The sequence below is a fragment of the Cladophialophora immunda genome (assembly GCF_000835495.1).
Source record: "Cladophialophora immunda strain CBS 83496 unplaced genomic scaffold supercont1.5, whole genome shotgun sequence".
NCBI classification, from domain to species: domain Eukaryota; kingdom Fungi; phylum Ascomycota; class Eurotiomycetes; order Chaetothyriales; family Herpotrichiellaceae; genus Cladophialophora; species Cladophialophora immunda.
The window spans coordinates 3,464,505-3,484,956 of NW_015622545.1; the positions used below are offsets into that span (position 1 = coordinate 3,464,505).

Genomic DNA, 20,452 nt, shown 5'->3' on the forward strand with positions numbered 1-20,452 from the left:
ATCCAATAGAGGTTACCATTCACGGGCACTGGATACAAGACAGACCTCGATAAACCTGTTCTGCCTGGATACTGAGATTTCGTTACCAATACCGCCGATATTTCGTCCCAAGGTGAATTTAGCGAGCCTTACTGCCCCGAATCAGTTAGACATGTTGGAGGAGGCCCACAGCTCCCCAGTGCCAATGCTTACGGTCAACTTGGCAAGGCTCTCGCGCGTGATCCCTTCATGTTACGTCTGGATGGACAACCCGGGACTCGGTCCTTCTCACCAATACCTTCAGAGACCGAGCTCGGCTCACATAGCCCACGGCATCATGTTCGGCCTTTCGCAAGCAATAAGCGAATGTCCGTGCCAAACGAGGAGAAAGCCAGACAGAGTTGGACCAGCGGATTCCCCGTCAATCCAACCCCGGATTGTGATATACTTCCCCAGATGACTGCCTACCTGGAAACGCTGTCCGGGGTATATGAAGTACCGTCTTCTTTCACAGGCTGGTCTCAGTCACTATAAAATCGAAACCACTTTTCCATACCCACCGTTTCTATTCAGCCTTACTTGCTGTACAGTTAGCAATGAACAAGATAGAAGCCGAGGTTTCTCACAATGAAGGAGACAGCAGTCCCCTGCCCAAGCCGCATCTGCTCAAGACAAACAAGAAGGGGTTGGTGCTGGTACCCCAGCCCACCGACGATCCTCAAGATCCTTTGGTGAGAAAGAAAATACCTCGCGCGTCGGAAACGAAGGCGATCTTCTGACCGGGAACATGGTAGAACTGGCCAAGGTCCAAAAAGGTGGTGACCTTGGCCCTGGTCTCACTGGTGTCCTTTTCCACGTCTCTCCAGGCCGTGGCCAACAACTCTGGCTTCTTCGTGCAAGGAGAGATCTACCACAAGACGGCAATCCAGCTCTCTTACAGCGTACGTCTCTCATCAGAAGCTGCTTTTCCCCAAACTGATCTTTAATATCTGACAACTTTAGGCATCTTCCGCGATCGCCGGACTGGCCGTCGGGCCTTTCATTTGGAATCCTTTGGCGAAGCGTTTTGGGACCAGTCGATGCATTGTGATCAGTCTGTGTCTGACCATATGCATGAACATATGGTCTGCATGTATGACCAAATCCACCCAGTATGACGCTTTTGTTGTATCCAGACTGTTGGCAACCATCGCCTGTGCTGCGCCAACCACCGGTGAGTTCGAAGCCTCGTTCTAGGTTGAAAAATGCCCAAAACAATGCCTCGCTGACGCTGCCTGTATGGCACTGTGTAGTGGGATCGAACGTCATCATAGAGACATTTTTCCTGCACGACAGGGGGAAATGCTTCTCGGTCTATACGTCGATGAACCTCCTTGGCATCATTGCTACGAGTACCTTATCCGGCTTCATCGTCCAGAAAGCCAGCTGGACCGTACAATATTGGTACAATGTCGGGTTTGAAGTATTCCTCACCATATGCTGCGTTCTGTGGCTAGATGAGACGGCCTATCCGAGGAGCGATAATCCGCAGCAGCCGCTTCTCCCGACGAACTACCTTCAGCGCAAGCTCGCGATCTACGGATGCACACAGAGAATAACGCCCCCGCAAACAGGTCGAGAACTGGCGTTCACCAGTGTCTTACCCGTGCTCATTGGCATCTCACCCGTGGGCGTGCTGATTGGACTCTTTCTGATCGCCATGTTCAGCTGGGCTGTGGTCATTGCCACCGACACATCCGTCTACTTGCAGACACCGGTCAAGGAAGGGGGCTATGGATTCACTCCGTATCAAAATGCTTACTGTACGTATACACCGAATCCCACAACTGCATACACATGAATACAACCGATCTAACGGCGACGGTGGGACAGTCTCATTCACCTCGTGGATCGGGGTCTTTGCCTCCCAGATCTATTGCCACTTTGTTAACGACCGGCTGGCGTTGAAGATATGTGCCCATCGCGGTGGCACTTGGAAGCCTGAGTACCGCCTTCACGCCCTGTGGTTCCCGAGCCTGTTCCTGTATCCGGCGTCGCTAGGGTTGGTGGGTGCGACGCTATACTACCATCTACACTTCATGGTCCTGGCGTTCGCGGTGTTTCTGACCGCCATCGCGTCCATATCGGGTGTTTCGGTGGTCCTTTCCTACCTCGTCGAATGCTTCACGGACCATCCCAACGAAGTCGCGGTGGTGGTCAACCTGTATCGCCTGGTGTTTGGCATCGCCGTGACGTTCTTCATTTTTCCGTGGTCCGATGCGATAGGCATCAATTGGGCCTACGGCATGATGGCATTCTTCACTGCGGGGGCGTTCATTCCAATTGCAGCTCTGATGCTGTGGGGTCCCAGCATCCGCGCCAGGAGCCTCATTACGGCGAAGAGTGATGATGGTGTAAAAGTGTCTATCGAGGAGCGCCATGGTTTCAACAAGGCGTGACGGTGGTCTGTCCGCACTCAGTGCTGAATGCACGTCCAGATTCCTCAGCGTTGCCAACTAGTCAGTCTGACTATTCCTAGTCCCCCGCACCGATCCTGGGACTAGGGACTACAAGTAGACAACCTTGAAGAATCATTGAAGGAATGCCCCAGAGCTCGCTGCTGCCAAGGAAAGCCTACAAGGCACACGCCAACGAAGTTGGAACCCTCTATTCTCTATGCCCTTCTCGCAAGTTCTGGGGAAGTGTACTGCTGCTGCTGCAAGCAAGGCTCGTAAGTCGGTGGCGTGACAGAGACATATTCATTGATTCCGAACTACCGGGGCACAACAACCGGAGCCTAACAACCGACAACTGGGGTGGTGCCATGCTTGGGTATCACACCGGATCTTTGGCGCGACCGCCCCGCCACTTAGTTTATTCATGTGTGTTCACAACAGTGTTTGGATGGCTGTACATTCTAATGACGGCCCCGTGGCGCCACAAACTGCCCGGTTCCCGCCCAAGCCGCTCCAAAATGGTTGTCATTCTCCGATATGACCACCATCAACCCACAAGTCCATCCGGAATATCCCAAATGCACAACGTGCATAACCTCACGCAAGCTGTCAATACCTACAAGTAGCTGTCTTTCTACCAAGTATGCACCTCCAGAATTCTATCCGTAAATTGGGTGCCTGTGGTGTGATATTTTCAAGTCCGACATTCTTCTTCCACAATGATGGACGCAATGTGCTTCTTTTCACCTCCATCGGACAATCATCAACATGGCCTTCGTGGGGAACTTCGTTACCAATTACGACCGCACCTTGAATGCAGAAGGACCAGGCACACCCTCAGGATTCCAGCGACGGGATGAGGTCGAGGATGAACAAACTCTTCCTACCCGTCGCCGGCGCGGGTTAGGGGAACAATCACAGCAAACTGTTGACGAAGACGGCTCGAAAACTCCTTCGTCCCTGCCTTCAGGTTGGCTCGGCAGAAACCAAGTCAGCGGCAGGCTGACCGATGAAACTGCTAACGACCAGCAAAGGGCGTCCGACAATAGAGCAGAACAAGTCAGAGACCTGGCACGTCAGTACACACATGGATCGGCACATATTCTGAATGAACAGAGCTTGTTCAATCCAGAGAAAGACTCATATCTAGATCCTTCTTCCGATAATTTCCAGCCTACTGCCTGGTCCAGAGCACTGTTTGAAATACGAAGCAACGATGAAAGGCACTGGGAAGGCAGATCAGCTGGGTTCTGCTTCAGAAATCTAAGTGCATACGGCTTTGGCACCGAAACCGATTATCAGCAAAGTGTTGGAAATATGATCCTTCATTCCTTGGGCTTGCTGCGGGACTACATCACGGGCCGTCGACATCAAAGAAGGATCCAGATCCTGCAAAACCTGGATGGTGTTGTCCTACCCGGTGAGCTCCTCGTTGTCCTGGGCCCGCCAGGATCCGGCTGCTCTACGTTTCTCAAAACTCTCGCTGGTGAAACGCACGGATATCACACCAGCAATGATTTCCATATCAACTACCAGGGTATCAGCTGGCATCAAATGCACAAAAACTTTCGTGGCGAAGCCATTTACACTGCGGAGCAGGATGTGCATTTCCCACAGTTAAGTGTTGGCGATACACTCTACTTTGCTGCCCGAGCTCGGGCCCCTAAGTTTCTTCCTGCTGGTGTCAGCAAAGAAGTCTATGCCCAACGCCTCCGCGACGTTGTTATGGCCACCTTTGGAATCCGTCACACAGTTGACACCAGGGTCGGAAACGATTACGTTCGAGGAGTCTCTGGTGGCGAGCGTAAGCGAGTCACAATTGCAGAGGCGGCTCTCAACGGTGCTCCTCTCCAATGCTGGGATAATTCGACCCGTGGTCTGGACAGCGCTAACGCAATTGAGTTCTGTAAGTCTTTGAGATCGTCGGCGGAAATTGCTAGGATAACGGCGGTCGTCTCGATTTACCAGGCATCACAGGCGGCATTTGACCTCTTTGACAAGGCTCTCGTCTTATACGACGGACAAGAAATATATTTTGGCCCAGCTAAGGCGGGAAAGCAATACTTCACCAGCCTCGGATTCGAGAAACCTGCCCGTCAAACTGATGCGGACTTCCTCACCTCGATGACCAACTCAAGAGAGCGGGTTCCACAGAAGGGCTTTGAGCATAGGGTCCCTCGAACGGCACAAGAATTTGCTGTCGCCTGGAAGAAGAGTCCCGAGTATAGAGCTCTCGTCAATGACATCGAGCTCTTTGAGAAGCAACACCCAATAGGTGGCGAAGATCTGCACAAATTCGAGGAGTCTCGGAGACTACAACAAGCTAAAAGGCAACACCTGAGTTCCCCATACACGCTCTCCTACATGGAACAAGTTCAACTGTGCCTTTGGCGCGCGTATAGGCGCCTGGTAACGGATCCGACGGTCACTCTTACCGCCCTTTTTGCCAATTTCACCATGTCGCTAGTGACCGCATCGGTCTTTTATAACCTACCTGACGATACCTCCTCCTTCTTCTCCCGCGGTGCTCTTATTTTTTTCGCCGTCCTAATGAGTGCCTTCAGCTCGGCACTGGAAATTCTCACACTTTATGCCCAACGTCCTATCGTCGAGAAACACGCGCGGTACGCTCTTTACCATCCATCTGCTGAGGCGTTTGCCTCCATGATGATGGATATACCGTACAAAGTTGTCAACGCCATTCTGTTCAACCTCACCTTATATTTTCTGACAAATCTGCGGCGGACGCCTACGGCTTTTTTCTACTTCCTTTTGATATCCTTCATGCTGACTATGACAATGAGTATGATGTTTCGTACAATTGCGTCAGTGTCCCGTACTCTTCAGCAAGCCCTTACACCGGCTGCCGTCATTATCCTTGCGATTATCATTTATACCGGATTTTCGATTCCCACAACCTATATGCTAGGTTGGGCTCGCTGGATGAATTATCTCGATCCAGTGGCATATGGCTTTGAGGCTTTGATGGTCAATGAGTTTTCGGGCAGGACGTTCCCCTGCGTCACCATTGTCCCTCCATACGGATCATTGACTCACGGCGTCTGCTCTGCAGTTGGAGCAGTTGCCGGTCAAGACTTCGTCCGCGGTGAAACATACATTGAATCTGCCTATAATTACAAAGCCTCACACAGATGGCGGAATTTTGGCATTTTGTGGGTCTTCATGGCCTTTCTCTGCGGCACATATCTGGTGGCCGCCGAATACGGTCAAGAAAAGAAGTCCAAGGGTGAAGTTCTCGTCTTCCGTCGAGGAAAAATGCCCAAGGATCTGATGAAAATCATACCTACTGATGGTATGAGAGCGAGTCATGGTACTATGGTCGACACTGAGGCAGCTGTTACGGAAACCCCAATGTACAATTCGGACCAACATGACTTACAGAACGCGACTGCCGTTATTCAACGCCAGAAAAGGATCTTCCATTGGAGAGATGTCAGTTATGACATCAAAATTAAAGGAAAAGGGAGACGGATTCTCGATCATATCGATGGTTGGGTCAAACCAGGTACACTTACCGCCATGGTCGGTGTCAGTGGCGCGGGGAAAACTACTCTTCTCGACGTCCTTGCTACTCGTGTCAGAAACGCCACTGGTGTTATTACTGGCGAGATTATGGTCGATGGCAGACTAAGGGATAACTCGTTCCAACGAAAGATTGGTTACGTTCAGCAGCAGGATCTCCATCTAGCGACAGCGACTGTTCGGGAATCCCTTACTTTCAGCGCGCTATTACGTCAACCAGCTCATATACCTCGAAAGGACAAGATCGCTTATGTGGAAGAAATTATCAGGCTTCTGGACATGGAGCCGTTCGCGGACGCTATAGTTGGTGTTCTAGGAGAAGGACTTAATGTCGAGCAACGAAAACGACTCACTATTGGCGTCGAATTGGCCGCGAGACCCCAACTACTCTTCTTCCTTGACGAACCGACTTCTGGGCTGGACTCGCAAACCTCGTGGGCTATTCTCAGTTTACTAGAGAAATTAAGGGACAACGGACAAGCAATACTCTGTACTATCCACCAACCCTCCGCAATGCTTTTCCAGCGCTTCGATCGCCTACTGCTACTTGCCGATCGCGGGAGAACGACCTACTTTGGGCCTATAGGAGAATCTTGCAAGACTGTCATCGCATATTTCGAGAGAAATGGCGCACTCCCATGCCCGAATGGAGCTAACCCCGCTGAATGGCTGTTGAACATCACAGGCGGAGGTCGTGATCCGTCGTATCGCTGCGATATCGATTGGCCACAGGTGTGGAAGTCGTCTCCTGAATTCCAGGCTGTGCACGCTGAACTCGACGACCTGGAAGCCAAACGGCCCCAGATGATGGATCAACTCTCGGCAGAAAAAGACGACCAAGACTCCTACCGCTCATACGCGGCTCCATTCTGGCTCCAGTACTACGAAGTCCAGAAACGTGTTTTCCAACAATACTGGCGGACACCCAGCTACATTTATTCGAAACTCGTTCTGTGCGCTGCGAGCGCACTCTTTATCGGATTTTCCTTCTTTGACGCGAAAAACACCCGGCAAGGTCTTCAAAATCAAATGTTCGGTCTGTTCATGCTGCTGACCATCTTCGGCCAACTGGTCCAGCAGATCATGCCCCTTTTCGTTACGCAGCGATCTCTATATGAAGTCCGTGAGAGGCCAGCTAAGACCTACTCTTGGAAGGCATTTATGCTCTCGAACATCGTTGCTGAGATTCCTTGGAACTTTGCCGGGGCAGTTCTGTTGTTCTTCTGCTGGTACTATCCCATCGGTCTTTATCGGAACGCCCAGCCTACGAACGCCGTAGAGGAACGCGGTGCATTAATGTGGCTGCTTGTCCTTGCATTCATGATGTTTACTTCGACCTTTGCGCACATGGTTATTGCCAGCATAGAGACGGCCGAAACTGGAGGTCACATCGCAAATCTCATGTTTTCTCTGTGTCTGACGTTTTGTGGGTAAGTCTCTGGCGCCTTTTTTCCCCTTCTTTCTTTGCCTCCCGTGCGATTTAGTTACTAAACCGTTCGTTCTTCTAGTGTCCTCGCCACACCGAAAGCCCTGCCTGGCTTCTGGATATTCATGTACAGGGTGTCGCCTTTCACCTACCTGGTTGCGGCAATGCTCTCAACCGCCGTCATGGACGCCGACGTCCGCTGCGCGGAGAACGAATACCTTAGATTCAACCCTCCTCCCGGCGAAACATGCGCGCAATACATGGAACCATATATGAATGTCGCCGGTGGCTACCTCCTCAACGGTACCAGCTCGGCTGGCGGTAACTGGAGTTGTAATTATTGTCCGATCGGCAAAACCAACACGTTTTTGGCGTCGCTGTATATCAATCCGCAGGATCGCTGGAGAAATCTCGGGCTCCTCTGGGTCTACATTGTTTTCAATGTATTTGGTGCTTTGTTCCTGTATTGGCTTGGTCGTGTTCCAAAGGTGAAGAACAACATGATCGGGAGAGTTTGGAGGGGGATTAGGGGGAAAGCCAAGGTGAACGACGAGAAGGCTGCCGGTCGATCCCCCAAAGGTGTTTCGCGTCGGTCACCCTCGACAGTGTTATCTTTCTTTAAACCCAGGCACTCCGGCTCATAGGGTCATGGCGTGATGGAAAGAGTGTTGAGAAATGTACCCTCATATATTGACAATGACTTATCATAGATCGAGAGGGACAGATAGACAGGAAGGCGGATAGGCTAGGCATTGACTATACTATTTGCAGCCGACTTTCAAACTTGGCCAGACTAAAGTCGTAGGATAACCTTCAGAATCAGCTGTGCGTCCAGATGCAGGACAAACCTCTTCTAGAGTTGCCGCCGAGCAGGGGACTTTCTTCCCCGGTACCCTCCTGCCAGGGGCGCTCACAGACATGGCTTTTGCTCCCCTTAGAAACAGCCTTGTGCGTTGGAGGGGCAGTCTTTATCCCCCGCTCAAGCCCCACCAAATGCCGGACTTCTGCATTCTCGGAGAGGTCAACACCGCTCTAGATGCACGATATATAGAAGGTTTCGCCTGTCGTCACTTGGTCATTGTCTCGCGAGCGTGCAATTCGTTGTTTCTCGCATCTTGATGACCCTGCCCGATCAGCGCAGCGCACGTGGCCTATCCGTCGATGTTTGGCACTATCTCGGCAATCTCGATATCGTTGGGCCCTGACTCTGCTTTGAGTCAGCAAGCTGAGCCAAAGGAGCCAAGCAATCCCATTTAGGAAGGGGAGTTCTTCAACGATGATTGGTGAACAGGCACCGACCCCCATCTCAAGGGCCGCAGGGTGGATATGTTCTTATCAAGGGCGTGCTGGATTTGTTTGTTGCCCAGCAGAAATATATATATAAATGAGTGATGGGAAGATGCCAGGTCTCTTGTATTGGAATTGGACAAAAAAGATCATTAGAGACAGAGCATCGAACCGATCACAGCCAACAGTTATCGTTGCCAACCGTCCGGGTCTCCTACAAAGATACTCAAGCAACGTCACAGTTCAGTAACAACAGCAACAACTACCGTTTGCTCATACATCCCAGAAGAAGAAGTATCATGCACTCCCTCCCCTCTTCCACCGATAATCTCACGTTACACCTCGCGATCTTGATCTGCGAGGTCCTGCCGCCGCCGGTTTCCTGCTTGCGTGGTCCCTTTGATCAAATCTTTCAGAATTTTTTCGATCGTGGAGCGAAGCGGCTCTCGGAGGATAACCACGACGAACAGTGGCCTGGGATTAAGAAACAGATTCAAGTCAGAACCACGCCCTACAATGCCACGGCCGGCCAGTTGCCGGACGCGGAGGCTTTGGAAGGTCTCGATGCACTGGTCGTCACGGGGAGTTCGGCGGGAGCGTATGAGGATATCGAATGGGTGAAGAAACTTGGGAGATTCTTGCAAGGTCAGTGACTGGACTTCTTCCCTTCCATTACCCGGGGATACAGAAGTCCCAGGACGATATCAGCAGGAGAGTCTTTCATTGGGCCTGGAGGTTTGTCCAAGCCGAGGACTTTCTTGCAGATATCTCTCCTCTTAACATCAAGAGTCATTCCCAATACCCCCAATTGAGATCTCTTTTCTTCCCGCCCCTTGAGCCGTCGAGATATTCTGTATTCTCGTCCAATCCTGAGAACAGCATCGGGACTGACGCTGCTACTCTCCTGGCAGACACATACCAGCAACATCCGAAAGTGAAAATCTTCGGTACCTGTTTTGGCCATCAGATCATCAACCAATCTCTGTTCGCGCACACGGGTGGGCTCCACGTCATCAAGAACCCACGAGGATGGGAACTCGGCGTCTATGAAATCACGATCAATCCCAAGTTCGCCAGCTGTTTCCCCCGCCAACTCAAATCTGCCGCCCGAGCGTCGTCGCCGCAAATCCAGCTCCAACTCTCGCACCAGGATACGGTGGTCGTCACTCAGAGCGCGCAATTGCCTCCCGAGTGCGTCGAAGTGGGTTCCACGGCCCTCTGTGGCATGCAGGGAATGTACGTGCCCAATCGGGTGCTGACACTGCAGGCGCATCCCGAGTTCGATCGCGAAGTGAATGGCGCGTGTATCCGCCTGATTGTGGGACTGGACTGGCCAGCTGAAGAGATAAAGGAATACTTGCGCATGACGGATAAGGACGACGACGCAGCACTGATGGAAGAGGTGGTGATGGAATTTTTGCTCCAGGGTTCCAAATCTTAATCCTGGGGAGAGAGTCTCCTTTGTTTGCTCTGGAATAACTCATATTCCAAAGGTTCGAGCAGATGGAGGGGTTTTCTTGGACGCGCTTGTCGCTTACGATCAGCACGTCGGACCGCCCTTAGGAAGGCTATAATACCCTGGAGAAAAGCCTTCTGCCTCGCTATTCTTACAAGGCGTCTCATTATCGAAGAATTGACAGGGGTCTTCACAAAGTCTGCCTGGGTCTGGTAGGGAGATAGGTGCGATGATTGAAAGATGCTGGGGACAAAGCAGACGTGTCCGATCAGGAACACGTTAACCGAGCTCAGGCTGAGACCAAGGATTCATTTGGTGAGCCAAAGAGTAGAATAGTGGTCTCCCACGGGCCCAAGCTGTTCGCAGCTGGCAATATCGTCCATTGCTGTTGTCTCGAGTGCGACCCATACGCAATCGATGTGATCTTCTTCTGCCATATAGCCGCATAGGATTTTCCTTCTGCTGACGCATGGTGTATCCACGCTAGAGTCACCTGAGTGCTTTCAATTGCGCTTACAAGAAAGGCAATTTTTCCCGTCTCCGACTCCCCAGGAATGCCTAGAAGGTGGATCTTGTGCCTGAGCCATATAGTCCCAGGTCGTGAGCAACCCCCGATAAAAAGCTCCATATCCCCCACAAGGACTCCAGGAAGGCGGGGAAAGTGCGTGGGAAAAGGTCGATTCATTCCTTCTAACTAGTCTCATATCGATCTTACCCCAGCCTCGTTCCAAGAACGGGTTGCGGAAAATTTGCCTAATTTGGTATTTCCTAATGAGGCATCAGCCGCCTTGCGGCCGAGGAAGCATTCCACGATTATCGGATCTTTTGCCATGGAAAACATCGCTACGAGCGTAACAACCTGGGTAAGTCTGATAATGGAGCGAGGGTTGTTACGCAGTGTTATGGCATCACTACTCGAGTCATCGCAATGCGTTGCAATAAGGAGGCCAATCCCTGTGCCAAATAAGTCAGTCCCAATTGCTGAGTCGGTTCATTCTGAGTTGGTCTCTCACACAATTGGTCCTAAAGCAAAAACTTCGCCAAAGTGCATAAAAGAGAAGACGTACCCGCATACCTGCGACTTTCTCAGTCCGGTCGACTTTCTCCCTCGTTGAATCAATACCTGCCACCAGTCACTGAGAACCCAAAAAAAATGGCTCCAGCCCACGCATTCATCGCAGACATCTATTCAGACGCTGGCGCTGGACAGCAAGCGGTTCGTTCTCGATCACTTTATGCTTCCCATTACAAACATGAATCATGAATGATACTGATTGATGCGATTTATCTTGGTATAGGTCCTGGATGCTATTCGCGGCGTCGACAAGCACGTCGTCTCCGACGAGCCATGGGCAAGTGTCTACTACTGGTATATTTCGGAGGATTCCAACGACGGCACGGTCTATGGTCTTGAAGAGTAGGTGCTGTCGATTACTATCTGCTGTCTCATCGCCCAGAGGACATCTAAGATTTGACATTGTCCCACCAACAGGTACGCGACGGAAAAACATCACCTGGAAGGCCACAATACCAGCAAGCCTTTCTTGCACCTCGTCGACACGGTCGGCAAATCTTCGTCCAAGGAGAACAAGTTGAAGCTTGAGTTCCTCGAACCCGCGCTTGGATTCACCGAACGCAGCGAGCCTACCAAGGCCGGCGTCGTGCGGGTCGAGCGAGTCACGACTACACCTTCTCAGAAGGACGCAGTGCTGGATCTTTTGAAGCCGGTCGCACTATATGTTGAACAAAGTACGCTCCTTCAAATATTTCACCTTGATAGTCAATGTGTGAGAGTCGTCGGCTAACCAGGACGGATATGAGCGGATTCAGATGAGCCCGGGACACAATCATTTTTTGCATACAAAAGTCGCAAATCGCCTGATCAAATAGTGATCTTCGAGAGATTCGAGACCCGGGCTAGCTTGGAAGCGCATCTTCAGTCGGAAGTGCGTAAGCATTTAGACGATAAGCTGGCGTCTGTGATCAAAGGGAAAACAGCGGACTGCTTCAAAGAGGCGGGTATCGGATTCATGAAACGCCATTAGGCCCAGAGGTTTCTCAAAACTTCGTGCCGTACTGGGCTCGGCACTAAGTTCTATATCACTACAAAGAGTGACAAAAAATCTATTGCAATATTATCCTATCGATCACGAACTGGGTGTAAAAGGTGGATAGAGAGTTGCTCGATAGAAGGTCACAGATAGGACAGTCTGTTCCTCGCCATTCAATGCCTTCCGAAGATTGTATACTTGTGCTTTCGTGTGTAACGCAGTCACAATAAACTGGAGTAGCTCTTTCTTGACCAACATCGAGGTATTTTTCGATTCTAGGCTCTGGTTCAGGCCAAAATAAAGGACGAACGGGGGAAGCTGTCATGAATGACTGAACGTCCCCCGGCGAACCGTCTACACAAGGAAGAATCTGAGACAATCACCATCATGGGAAGCAGAAGTCGCCATTCTTCCCGGCTACAACCACCTTCGGAGCAAAAAGCTGAAGAACAACCATCTGATTACTTTGTCTAAGCATTTACCCCACCTGACATTCGGCTTAAGGGCCTTTGATGCAGACGCCATTGTTCGGTGGCCACTCCGGGGGCGGAAATACTTTGTGTAGAAACTTGACCATGGCCCACCGAGAATAATAGGCACAAATCGAGGATCTGCTTCTTGCAGTAATGTTTCCGCGCTCTTATTCGCTCCGTGATCTGAGCATTTCTGCCTCAATCATGGCACCTCTTGGCTTGAATGTAGTCTCTAAATGCAGCAATCGAGTCCTTGGTGATCTTCTTCGCCTCAATAATCGTGCCGCCAGATCCTATATAACTTCTGCCTCGCCTAGAATCTCTTTTTCTGAAAGACGAATACGAACCAAGGAACCACCCGTTTATCACCGAATTTTCGAGACCAGTTTAGTTGACTTTGTGGAAGACGATATACTTCTTGGACCATGGCCTCCACTGCAGTTAATGGGACCTCCAACGGGGTATCAAACGGCTTCCATCAGGACCTCAAAGTCGGATACATTGGTTTGGGTCATGCTGGATGGCCAATTGCGACGAATTTGCCCCGAAGAGGCTTCCCTCTGGTCGTTAGCGACGCGAATTTCGAACGTGCGAAGGAGTTTGCGGACCAGTTTCACTGTGAGGCGGCCCCGCCGGGTAGTGGTGAGGGATTCCGAGATGTCGACGTGCTGATCACGATGCTCCCGAATGGTAATATTGTCAGAGACGTCTTGTTGGGGAGGACAGGGATCGCTCCGTCCTTGAAGAAGGGTACGTGTATCTTGTTCGCTTTAAGCCACACATGAACGCCTCCTTCCCGGAGAATTAGAGATCTATTTTGAAGGAGGTCGCAGCGGCTGATATGCTTACTTCTTTAGGTTGCGTCGTGGTCGACATGTCTTCGGCAGACCCATTCAACTCGATCGAACTGGCGAAAGATCTTGAAGTCTTCGGGTTGGATTTCATCGACTCGCCCATCACCCAGCGAAAGCTCCACGACACCGACGTCGGAAAGATCACCATCATGATTGGGGCCAAGAATAACGAGGTCGTGACCAGGGTAATGCCGGTACTCGATGCTGTGGCGAAGTACCGCTTCGTCATGGGTGGAATTGGCTCGGGCCACGCAATGAAAACGATGAACAACTACATCATGGCCTCGTCTATCTGCGCGTTGGCTGATTCGTTCGTCGTCGGTACCAAGTTCGGCCTGGACCCTGCCACCATGTTGGATGTACTTAATGTAGGAACGGGCCGTGTCTTCGCATCGGAAAACACCATGAGAGACGAAGGGCTCACAAGGAGGTATCAGTCGGGATTCCAACTCGCACTCCTGGTCAAAGACCTTGGGATCAACAAGAACCTCGCAGAGCAGATGGGTTTCTCAACGCCTTTGCCGGCCTTACTTCATGAGAGGCTGGGGAAAGCGCTGAAGGAAGTTGAGCCGGACGCCTGCCACGCGAAGTGTCTGCGCGCCTGGGAGAAATGGGCAGACATAACGTTGAAACAGAGTCCTATCCCCACGACACCAGCAATCCCAGAGGACTGAGCCGCAGATATATCTCTTCTTCTTGGTATCTAGAACAAACATCTATTCTCTAGGATCGTTAGAAGTACAAAGTGCCTCTAGAAATCCGGGTTCGTGCAACCCACGAAAGCTATGCGGCCACCCAAGGGACCGAGATCCCACTACAACCGGCGACTGTAAAGGGCCCTAAGCATTACGGACCTGGCTGAGCCCAGCGAGAGACTCAGACCGTCTGCATGCGCACCGTCTGGAGGTATTCTTGTTGGCCTGCCTCTAGTCCTGTATCCAGCCGCCGTAGTGATCTCGGCTGGAACATCCATCAGAAATTGAGTCGCATCCACATCTTCTAGGGGTTTGGGCATTGACTTACAGAGTGGTGGACTTTTTGTCATCTGCTTCTCTTCCCCATACCCCAGGTGGCGTGAGTGAAACGCGGGATGGAAGCACCTTGGGCTAGCCAGGCTTCCTCTTTCACGGAAGATTTTCCCAAAAGCAATAGGGGTTACGGTTTTGTAGCTCGGACTCGGCGTCGACCACCCGCATTCTCCAAGAGGTAGATTTTTCCTCAGGCCCCCTGGTTGGCTTCTCGCATACCATAGCTTCCTGATCACTCCACAGCCTTCTAGGTCTAGAAGCTGTAGTTAATTGACAACTATAAAGAAAGCAGTGTTAGAACCACTTGCGTCTACTCCAGAACACTATTCTACCGAAGCCAACTGCGTCAATATACTCCAAAATCTGCCCTTGTTCTTCCCACAATGGTGCCTTCAGAGGAGCGAGCCCTGCAAGAGGGCAAATCAATTCACAACGCAGAGTTGGAAATGGCACACACCATTATGATCGAAGACAACCGCCAAACTCCCGACCTTACAGAGGCCGAGAGGAAGAAATTACTCCGCAAGATGGACCTCCGACTGGTCCCGATGGTGACATTACTATACCTGCTCTCTTTCCTGGACCGCGGCAACATAGGCAACGCGCGACTTGGGGGCTTGGAAGACGACCTTGGCTTAGTCGGCAATCAATACAACATGTCGGTGAACTGACTCCCCTGTTACAAACAAAGAAGCTAACAAGCAAATTCTCTCGTTGACGGCAGAGCCTTAACCATCTTTTTCTTTCCATACTGCCTGTTCGAGGCACCATCGAACCTGCTGCTGATGAAATTCCGGCCTTCCATCTGGCTTCCTTCGATCATGATTGCTTGGGGTAAGTAGGCTCTAATTGACGAGTCACGTTTATCCCTCTCTCTCTCTCTCTTGACCACTAGTGACGATTTCTCTGTGCAGGCACTGTCATGACTCTGATGGGCACTGTGCAAAACTACGAAGGACTCCTTGCCACCCGATTTTTCCTGGGGATGACCGAGTCTGGACTCTGTAAGCAATGTTTCTCGGCACCATTCCACGGGGTCAAACCGCTGACGCTCAAAAACAAACAGTTCCAGGAGTGGCATATTACCTCACGATGTGGTAAGCCTTCGACGCAAGGGACTAGCGATATAAAAGATCTTGGAATTTTGCTGAGCCAGGGATATTTAGGTACACACGCCATGAAGTGCAATTTCGAATGGGCCTGTTTTTCGCCGGAGCGAGCCTTGCTGGCGGGTTCTCAGGCTTGCTCGCCTATGCGATCCTCCAGATGGATGGCGTGGCAGGTCAGGCCGGCTGGAGATGGATTTTCATCCTCGAGGGCATCTTGACGGTCATCGTGGCTGTGGCCGCTTTCTGGTTCATCCACGACTTCCCCGAGACGGCCAAGTTCCTGACACAGAGGGAAAGAGTCTATCTCGTCCATCGATTGAGGCACGACCTTGGTGGCCAAGGCCACGAAGGGGAGGCCGTCGGACTTGAGACGTCTTTTCGGTGGAAATATGTTGCAATGGCGTTCACAGACTGGCAGGTAAGTCCGAGTCGGATATTGGCACACATGACCCAATCCACTGACTACTTTCTGCAGACGTATATGATGGTCTTACTCTACTGGGCGGCAGTGGGTTCTTTCCTCCCTTGGGTGTCTCGATTTCCAGGCCTTGCGCTGACTCTAGTTGACGACAGTGTTGTCCTCTTTACGGGGTCTCTTTGTTCCTGCCAACCATTGTCAAGTCAATGGGCTACAAGTCAACGGAGGCGCAGCTGCTCACCATTCCCATCTATGCCGCCGCTTGCATCACCTGTCTTCTGGTGGGATATTTCTCGGACCGGCTGAGGAAACGAGCGCCGTTTGTGTTCGGTTGCTACGTCGCAATGCTTACTGGGTATATTATGTGTGCTGCTCCTAGGCACTTCACTCCTGGACTCACCTACGCTGGGATCATGATCGCGGCGTGTGGTCTCTACAGTGGTGAGTACAACCAGTGTACCAGTCTCTATATTCTGCCAAAATGGCGCACCGCCGTTCATGCTTGAACCCCCTGCACACATCCCTCCTTTTCTCCTTTTCATACTACTGACCAGTGCGCACAGTCATACCGGGGCTTCTTGCGTGGTTCTCCAATAACCTAGCACCAGTGCACAAGCGATCCGTGGCCATGGCTTTGCAAATCGGACTGGGTACTCTCGCCGGTGCTGCAGCGTCCAATTTCTACGTGGCATCGGACGCACCCACGTATCGAACGGGACATACCATTGAACTCGCATTCGTCAGCATGGGCCTGGTGTTGGTGATCGCTTACTACATCAGCTGCTCCCTCGCCAACAAGAAGAGGGCAAAGATGTCGCTGGAGATGTACACCAATCAACAGCTGGCAGAATTAGGGGACAAGAGTCCGGCGGTCAGGTATGTCTTGTAGAGAAGGAGAAACAGCTGTGGCTTTTGGTTCGAAACGGGACTGGAGGGGAAAGGAGGCAAGGATCTATTCTACTGCATGAGACATCTTCTGCTTACCCATGGGGCGGTTAGAGGTCTCTACCGCCTGAGGTATGGGCAGTGAGGACTGTCGTAGGTCATCATAATGAATTCCAGTGCACGGAGTATACTCGGTTATTACCGTGCTTGCACCACCTAGAGCAGACAATTATTTACACCCATACGCAAGAAGATGTATAGAACAAAGTTGCTTCCTTGCAGCAATGAAGGCTTGCTATCGTGATGATACTAGGTTGGTTCGTTCGCTCAGGCGCAGAGTACGAATCTTGCTCGACGTGTCTCGGGCACCCCCCCATTCACCTCTATTGCTGGCTCCTCCAAGCCCTGTCTCCTGCCTGGCTTCGGCAATCTCGGCTCTGGGGGGAAAGAACTAGCCACCGAACGTGGTGACTCGGAAGATTCTCCTGTTTCGACGAGATTGGGCGAGGGTCTGGAGCAGATCCATTCGCCCTGGCCCTTGGGCCAGTGGGAAGTAGGTGGTGGGTACGGGAAGGCTCGCTAACCCATCCATCCCCCCCTGACCCCATTACCTACCCGCCTCCGGGGTCGCAGCTCTCTCCGCGAACCCAATATTGGCTCATCCTCAATTCGAAAACGGAAACTGGATTTCTTTCCGAGGTGCGTGGTAGAGAACACCTATCCCCCAGAAAGCCGAACGACGTAATAATTTCCCGTGGGCAAGCATCCGATTTTGTTGCTAGACATTGCTCCTCATCTCTGCGCAATGCTAGTATGGCAGGATAACAAGTGCTCGCGGACTTGATCCTAATCCAGTATCCAGACAACAACTCTCTATCGATGGGAAAGAATAGATCCCGGAAAGCATGGTGAGTGTTCCACCCCCTTTTCTAGGCGTTTGAAGTCATGCATGCTCACTCGTCGTGTTAGCGACACGTGCAGAAGGAGGCACATCAAATGTGAGTCAAGCAGAAATTGGCTTTTTTCATTGACCGAAACCGGTGGCTCAAAGTTGATTTCTAGGTGATGAACAGTCTCCTGTCTGTCGACGGTGCGAAGAATCCAATCGAGAATGTCTAGAAGCCTCTCTGTTCTCGCAATGGAGGAGGGACCGCCGATCTATAGCAGGTGATGCAGTCCACTCCGATACGCAGCGTTGGCTACGGGTCCCAAGGAAATGTCAGCACCAATGTCTCCACGACAGACCTGTCTAGCTAATGAGGTTGATAGTGACTTTTGTGGCCGAGAATGTTGATGTAACTTCTCCCGAAATACAAACGGCGGACGAGGAGGTGACTGAGATCTCTGCCCAGATCCACGAGCAGATTCAAGATGAGAGTGCTTGTTGGGTGGACGAAGAGTTCGATAGCGAGAGACATGGGACGTCGTCTCCGCCTCAGTCGAGCATCGTAGCGGATGTCGACTTGTCCAGAGTCTCTCCGAGCCTGACTTCGCTCACGGCCTTGATCAGTGCCAGCACGTTCAATCCTGCCATTGGATTGATGCAGCCGGCAGACGACCCAAGGCCGTTTCTCCCCGCCTTGTCCACATCGGGCTCTCCTGAGCTGGACATCCTGTCCGAAGCCACGTCTTCTACAAGAGCTGTAGCCATCGAGACCCCCCGCTTGAAGGACCGCGTGGAAGCCTTGCTCTTCCGGCACTATGTGGAGAATTTGGCCCCCTGGGTGAGTTTTTGGTTTCAGGCCTGCCCCTATCTACCTTTCGCAAGCCCTCCTCTACTATGCGTTTTCTGATGCCTCTGGCCTGTAGTTCGACGTAACAGATCCGCGGCGACATTTTCAAATTCATGTGCCCGAACGAGCGCTGGAGAGTGATGTCCTCCTAGATGCCATCTTTGCCCTCTCTGCCTTGAATATCGGTCGACTCCACCCGACAGAAACCACGCAGCGGGTGGACGTCGACCCCGTCCTCTCCGAAGTCTACCACACACGGTGTATAGGAAAGCTGATCTCTCTTATGAACGACAAAGATACCGCCATCGATGAGGACGTGCTTTCCGCCGCAGTTATCTTGCGCAAGTTCGAGGAGATGAACGGCAAGTCCATCTGTGCCCGGCTGAAAAGCTCTCGAGATTATCTGTCATGAATCGATCCATATTGACACATTTCCGGGTTGATATAGTTCACATCATCGGACAGGACCGTGGCCACCATCTACTCGGCGTCGCCGCACTCTTCAATTCTCGAAGTTGTGCCATGACGGGCGGACTGGCTGAAGCCGCCTTCTGGCAATTCGTCCGCCAGGACGCGTACATGGCCCTTTTCACCCATCAACCCCCTCGAATCGACTTTACCAAACAAGACTTCTTCTTCTCCTTGTCCGAGACGTCCGATTCCGTGTGGGCGAACCGGATCGTCTTCTCCACGGTCATGGTCATATCCTACTGCTTCTCCGGGACGGCAAAATCCGTCGACATGTGGCAGGATCTGACTGACCAGGTCGACATGTGGGATGCACAGAAACCAGCGTCGTTCAGACCGATTTTCGCGGGGCAGCCCGCGGTCGCCGAAGGAAGGCATTGGCCTGAAATCTTGTTCTACACTCCGTGGCATGGTACGTGGTTGCAATTTTCCGGGCGATGCTACCTTCCCAGAGCTGACCCCGCCATTCACAGCCACAGGGATGCAATACTACCACCTCGCAAAGCTTTTGTTGTGCTTGTACAGTCCTTATGTTCCACCTCCAGGTGTGGGACTCGAGTACGCTCGGGCTCATCGAACAATGAGGGTGAGTTTGCTTCTCCATTGGGGTTAAGTCTCTGAGCCCATCAAGATTGTCTCCGATCGTAGAGTGTTAGGACCGGGCCATTTTGACAGTATCTAATTTTTCTATCGTCCTCTTAGGAAACTGTTCTCTTCCACACCAGAGCACTTTGCGGGATCGCCCAGTCCGGCCACTTCGTCACCACCAGGTTCTTCATGTGCCCCATCATGCAAATGTGTAAGTGTCTCCTAGACGTTTTCGTGCCCATTCTTGAGTTTCACCTGGCTAATCAGAGATGCCCCTGTCTCTCGCAGGCGGCGGCTGGTTCACCGATCCGGATGAGCAACACGCGATCCTAGATCTGCTTCATCAAGCCGAAAACGCAAACGGGTGGCCGACAAAACGCACCACCGAGTCATTGATGAGGCATTGGCTTTTAGAGACGCCACCCCATCATGGGTCTCGAGTGCTTCCGGAGTTGTCGCCTTGACAGTCCGAATGGTGCCCGTCGAGTTCCGGAACTTGTAACATGATACAATTACCATTGCAGTTGGGCTTGATTGGAATACTGAGTGTCAAGTAGGTTTACGGTCCTAAAAATGGCAAGTGGAGTCACAATCTTCAGGGAGGACAGAAAAAATATTTCACCACCGGAATCTCGACGCCTCCCTCCCTCCTGTTCCACGTGACCCCGCGCCGCTTTTGCTGTGACTGACGGCCCTGCCAAGGCTATGTAATGACGGCC

At 51.7% G+C, this 20,452-nt stretch overlaps 4 protein-coding genes across 4 annotated transcripts; all 4 read left to right on the forward strand.

Annotated features, from left to right (window-relative positions):
- The first annotated feature begins 3,083 nt into the window (after positions 1 to 3,083).
- On the forward strand, positions 3,084 to 8,154 carry PV07_09340 (uncharacterized protein). The gene is made up of 2 exons (XM_016396587.1): positions 3,084 to 7,387; positions 7,466 to 8,154. The coding sequence occupies exons 1-2, from the start codon at positions 3,183 to 3,185 to the stop codon at positions 8,025 to 8,027; spliced, it is 4,767 nt and encodes a 1,588-aa protein (XP_016246443.1). The 5' UTR covers positions 3,084 to 3,182; the 3' UTR covers positions 8,028 to 8,154.
- Positions 8,155 to 8,969: 815 nt separating this feature from the next.
- PV07_09341 (uncharacterized protein) lies at positions 8,970 to 10,111 on the forward strand (the record flags this gene model as incomplete). Its single annotated transcript, XM_016396588.1, has 2 exons — positions 8,970 to 9,315; positions 9,582 to 10,111. 2 exons carry the CDS (start codon positions 8,970 to 8,972, stop codon positions 10,109 to 10,111), a joined length of 876 nt encoding a protein of 291 aa, XP_016246444.1.
- A 2,964-nt stretch (positions 10,112 to 13,075) lies between these two features.
- On the forward strand, positions 13,076 to 14,178 carry PV07_09342 (uncharacterized protein; the record flags this gene model as incomplete). The annotated part of the gene is made up of 2 exons (XM_016396589.1): positions 13,076 to 13,400; positions 13,508 to 14,178. The coding sequence occupies 2 exons, from the start codon at positions 13,076 to 13,078 to the stop codon at positions 14,176 to 14,178; spliced, it is 996 nt and encodes a 331-aa protein (XP_016246445.1).
- Positions 14,179 to 14,915: 737 nt separating this feature from the next.
- PV07_09343 (uncharacterized protein) lies at positions 14,916 to 20,197 on the forward strand (the record flags this gene model as incomplete). Its single annotated transcript, XM_016396590.1, has 15 exons — positions 14,916 to 15,190; positions 15,257 to 15,366; positions 15,447 to 15,536; positions 15,599 to 15,629; positions 15,699 to 16,059; positions 16,117 to 16,149; positions 16,215 to 16,500; positions 16,623 to 16,935; positions 17,914 to 17,942; positions 18,214 to 18,668; positions 18,754 to 19,051; positions 19,126 to 19,557; positions 19,619 to 19,731; positions 19,848 to 19,944; positions 20,022 to 20,197. The coding sequence occupies 15 exons, from the start codon at positions 14,916 to 14,918 to the stop codon at positions 20,195 to 20,197; spliced, it is 3,099 nt and encodes a 1,032-aa protein (XP_016246446.1).
- Positions 20,198 to 20,452: the final 255 nt, after the last annotated feature.

Bases quoted from the DNA above. Each gene is read 5' to 3' on its own strand.
- PV07_09340 (XM_016396587.1), top strand. From the start codon at position 3,183: ATGGCCTTCGTGGGGAACTTCGTTACCAATTACGACCGCACCTTGAAT. The intron at 7,388-7,465 runs GTAAGTCTCTGG...TCGTTCTTCTAG, and splicing joins CTGTGTCTGACGTTTTGTGG to TGTCCTCGCCACACCGAAAG.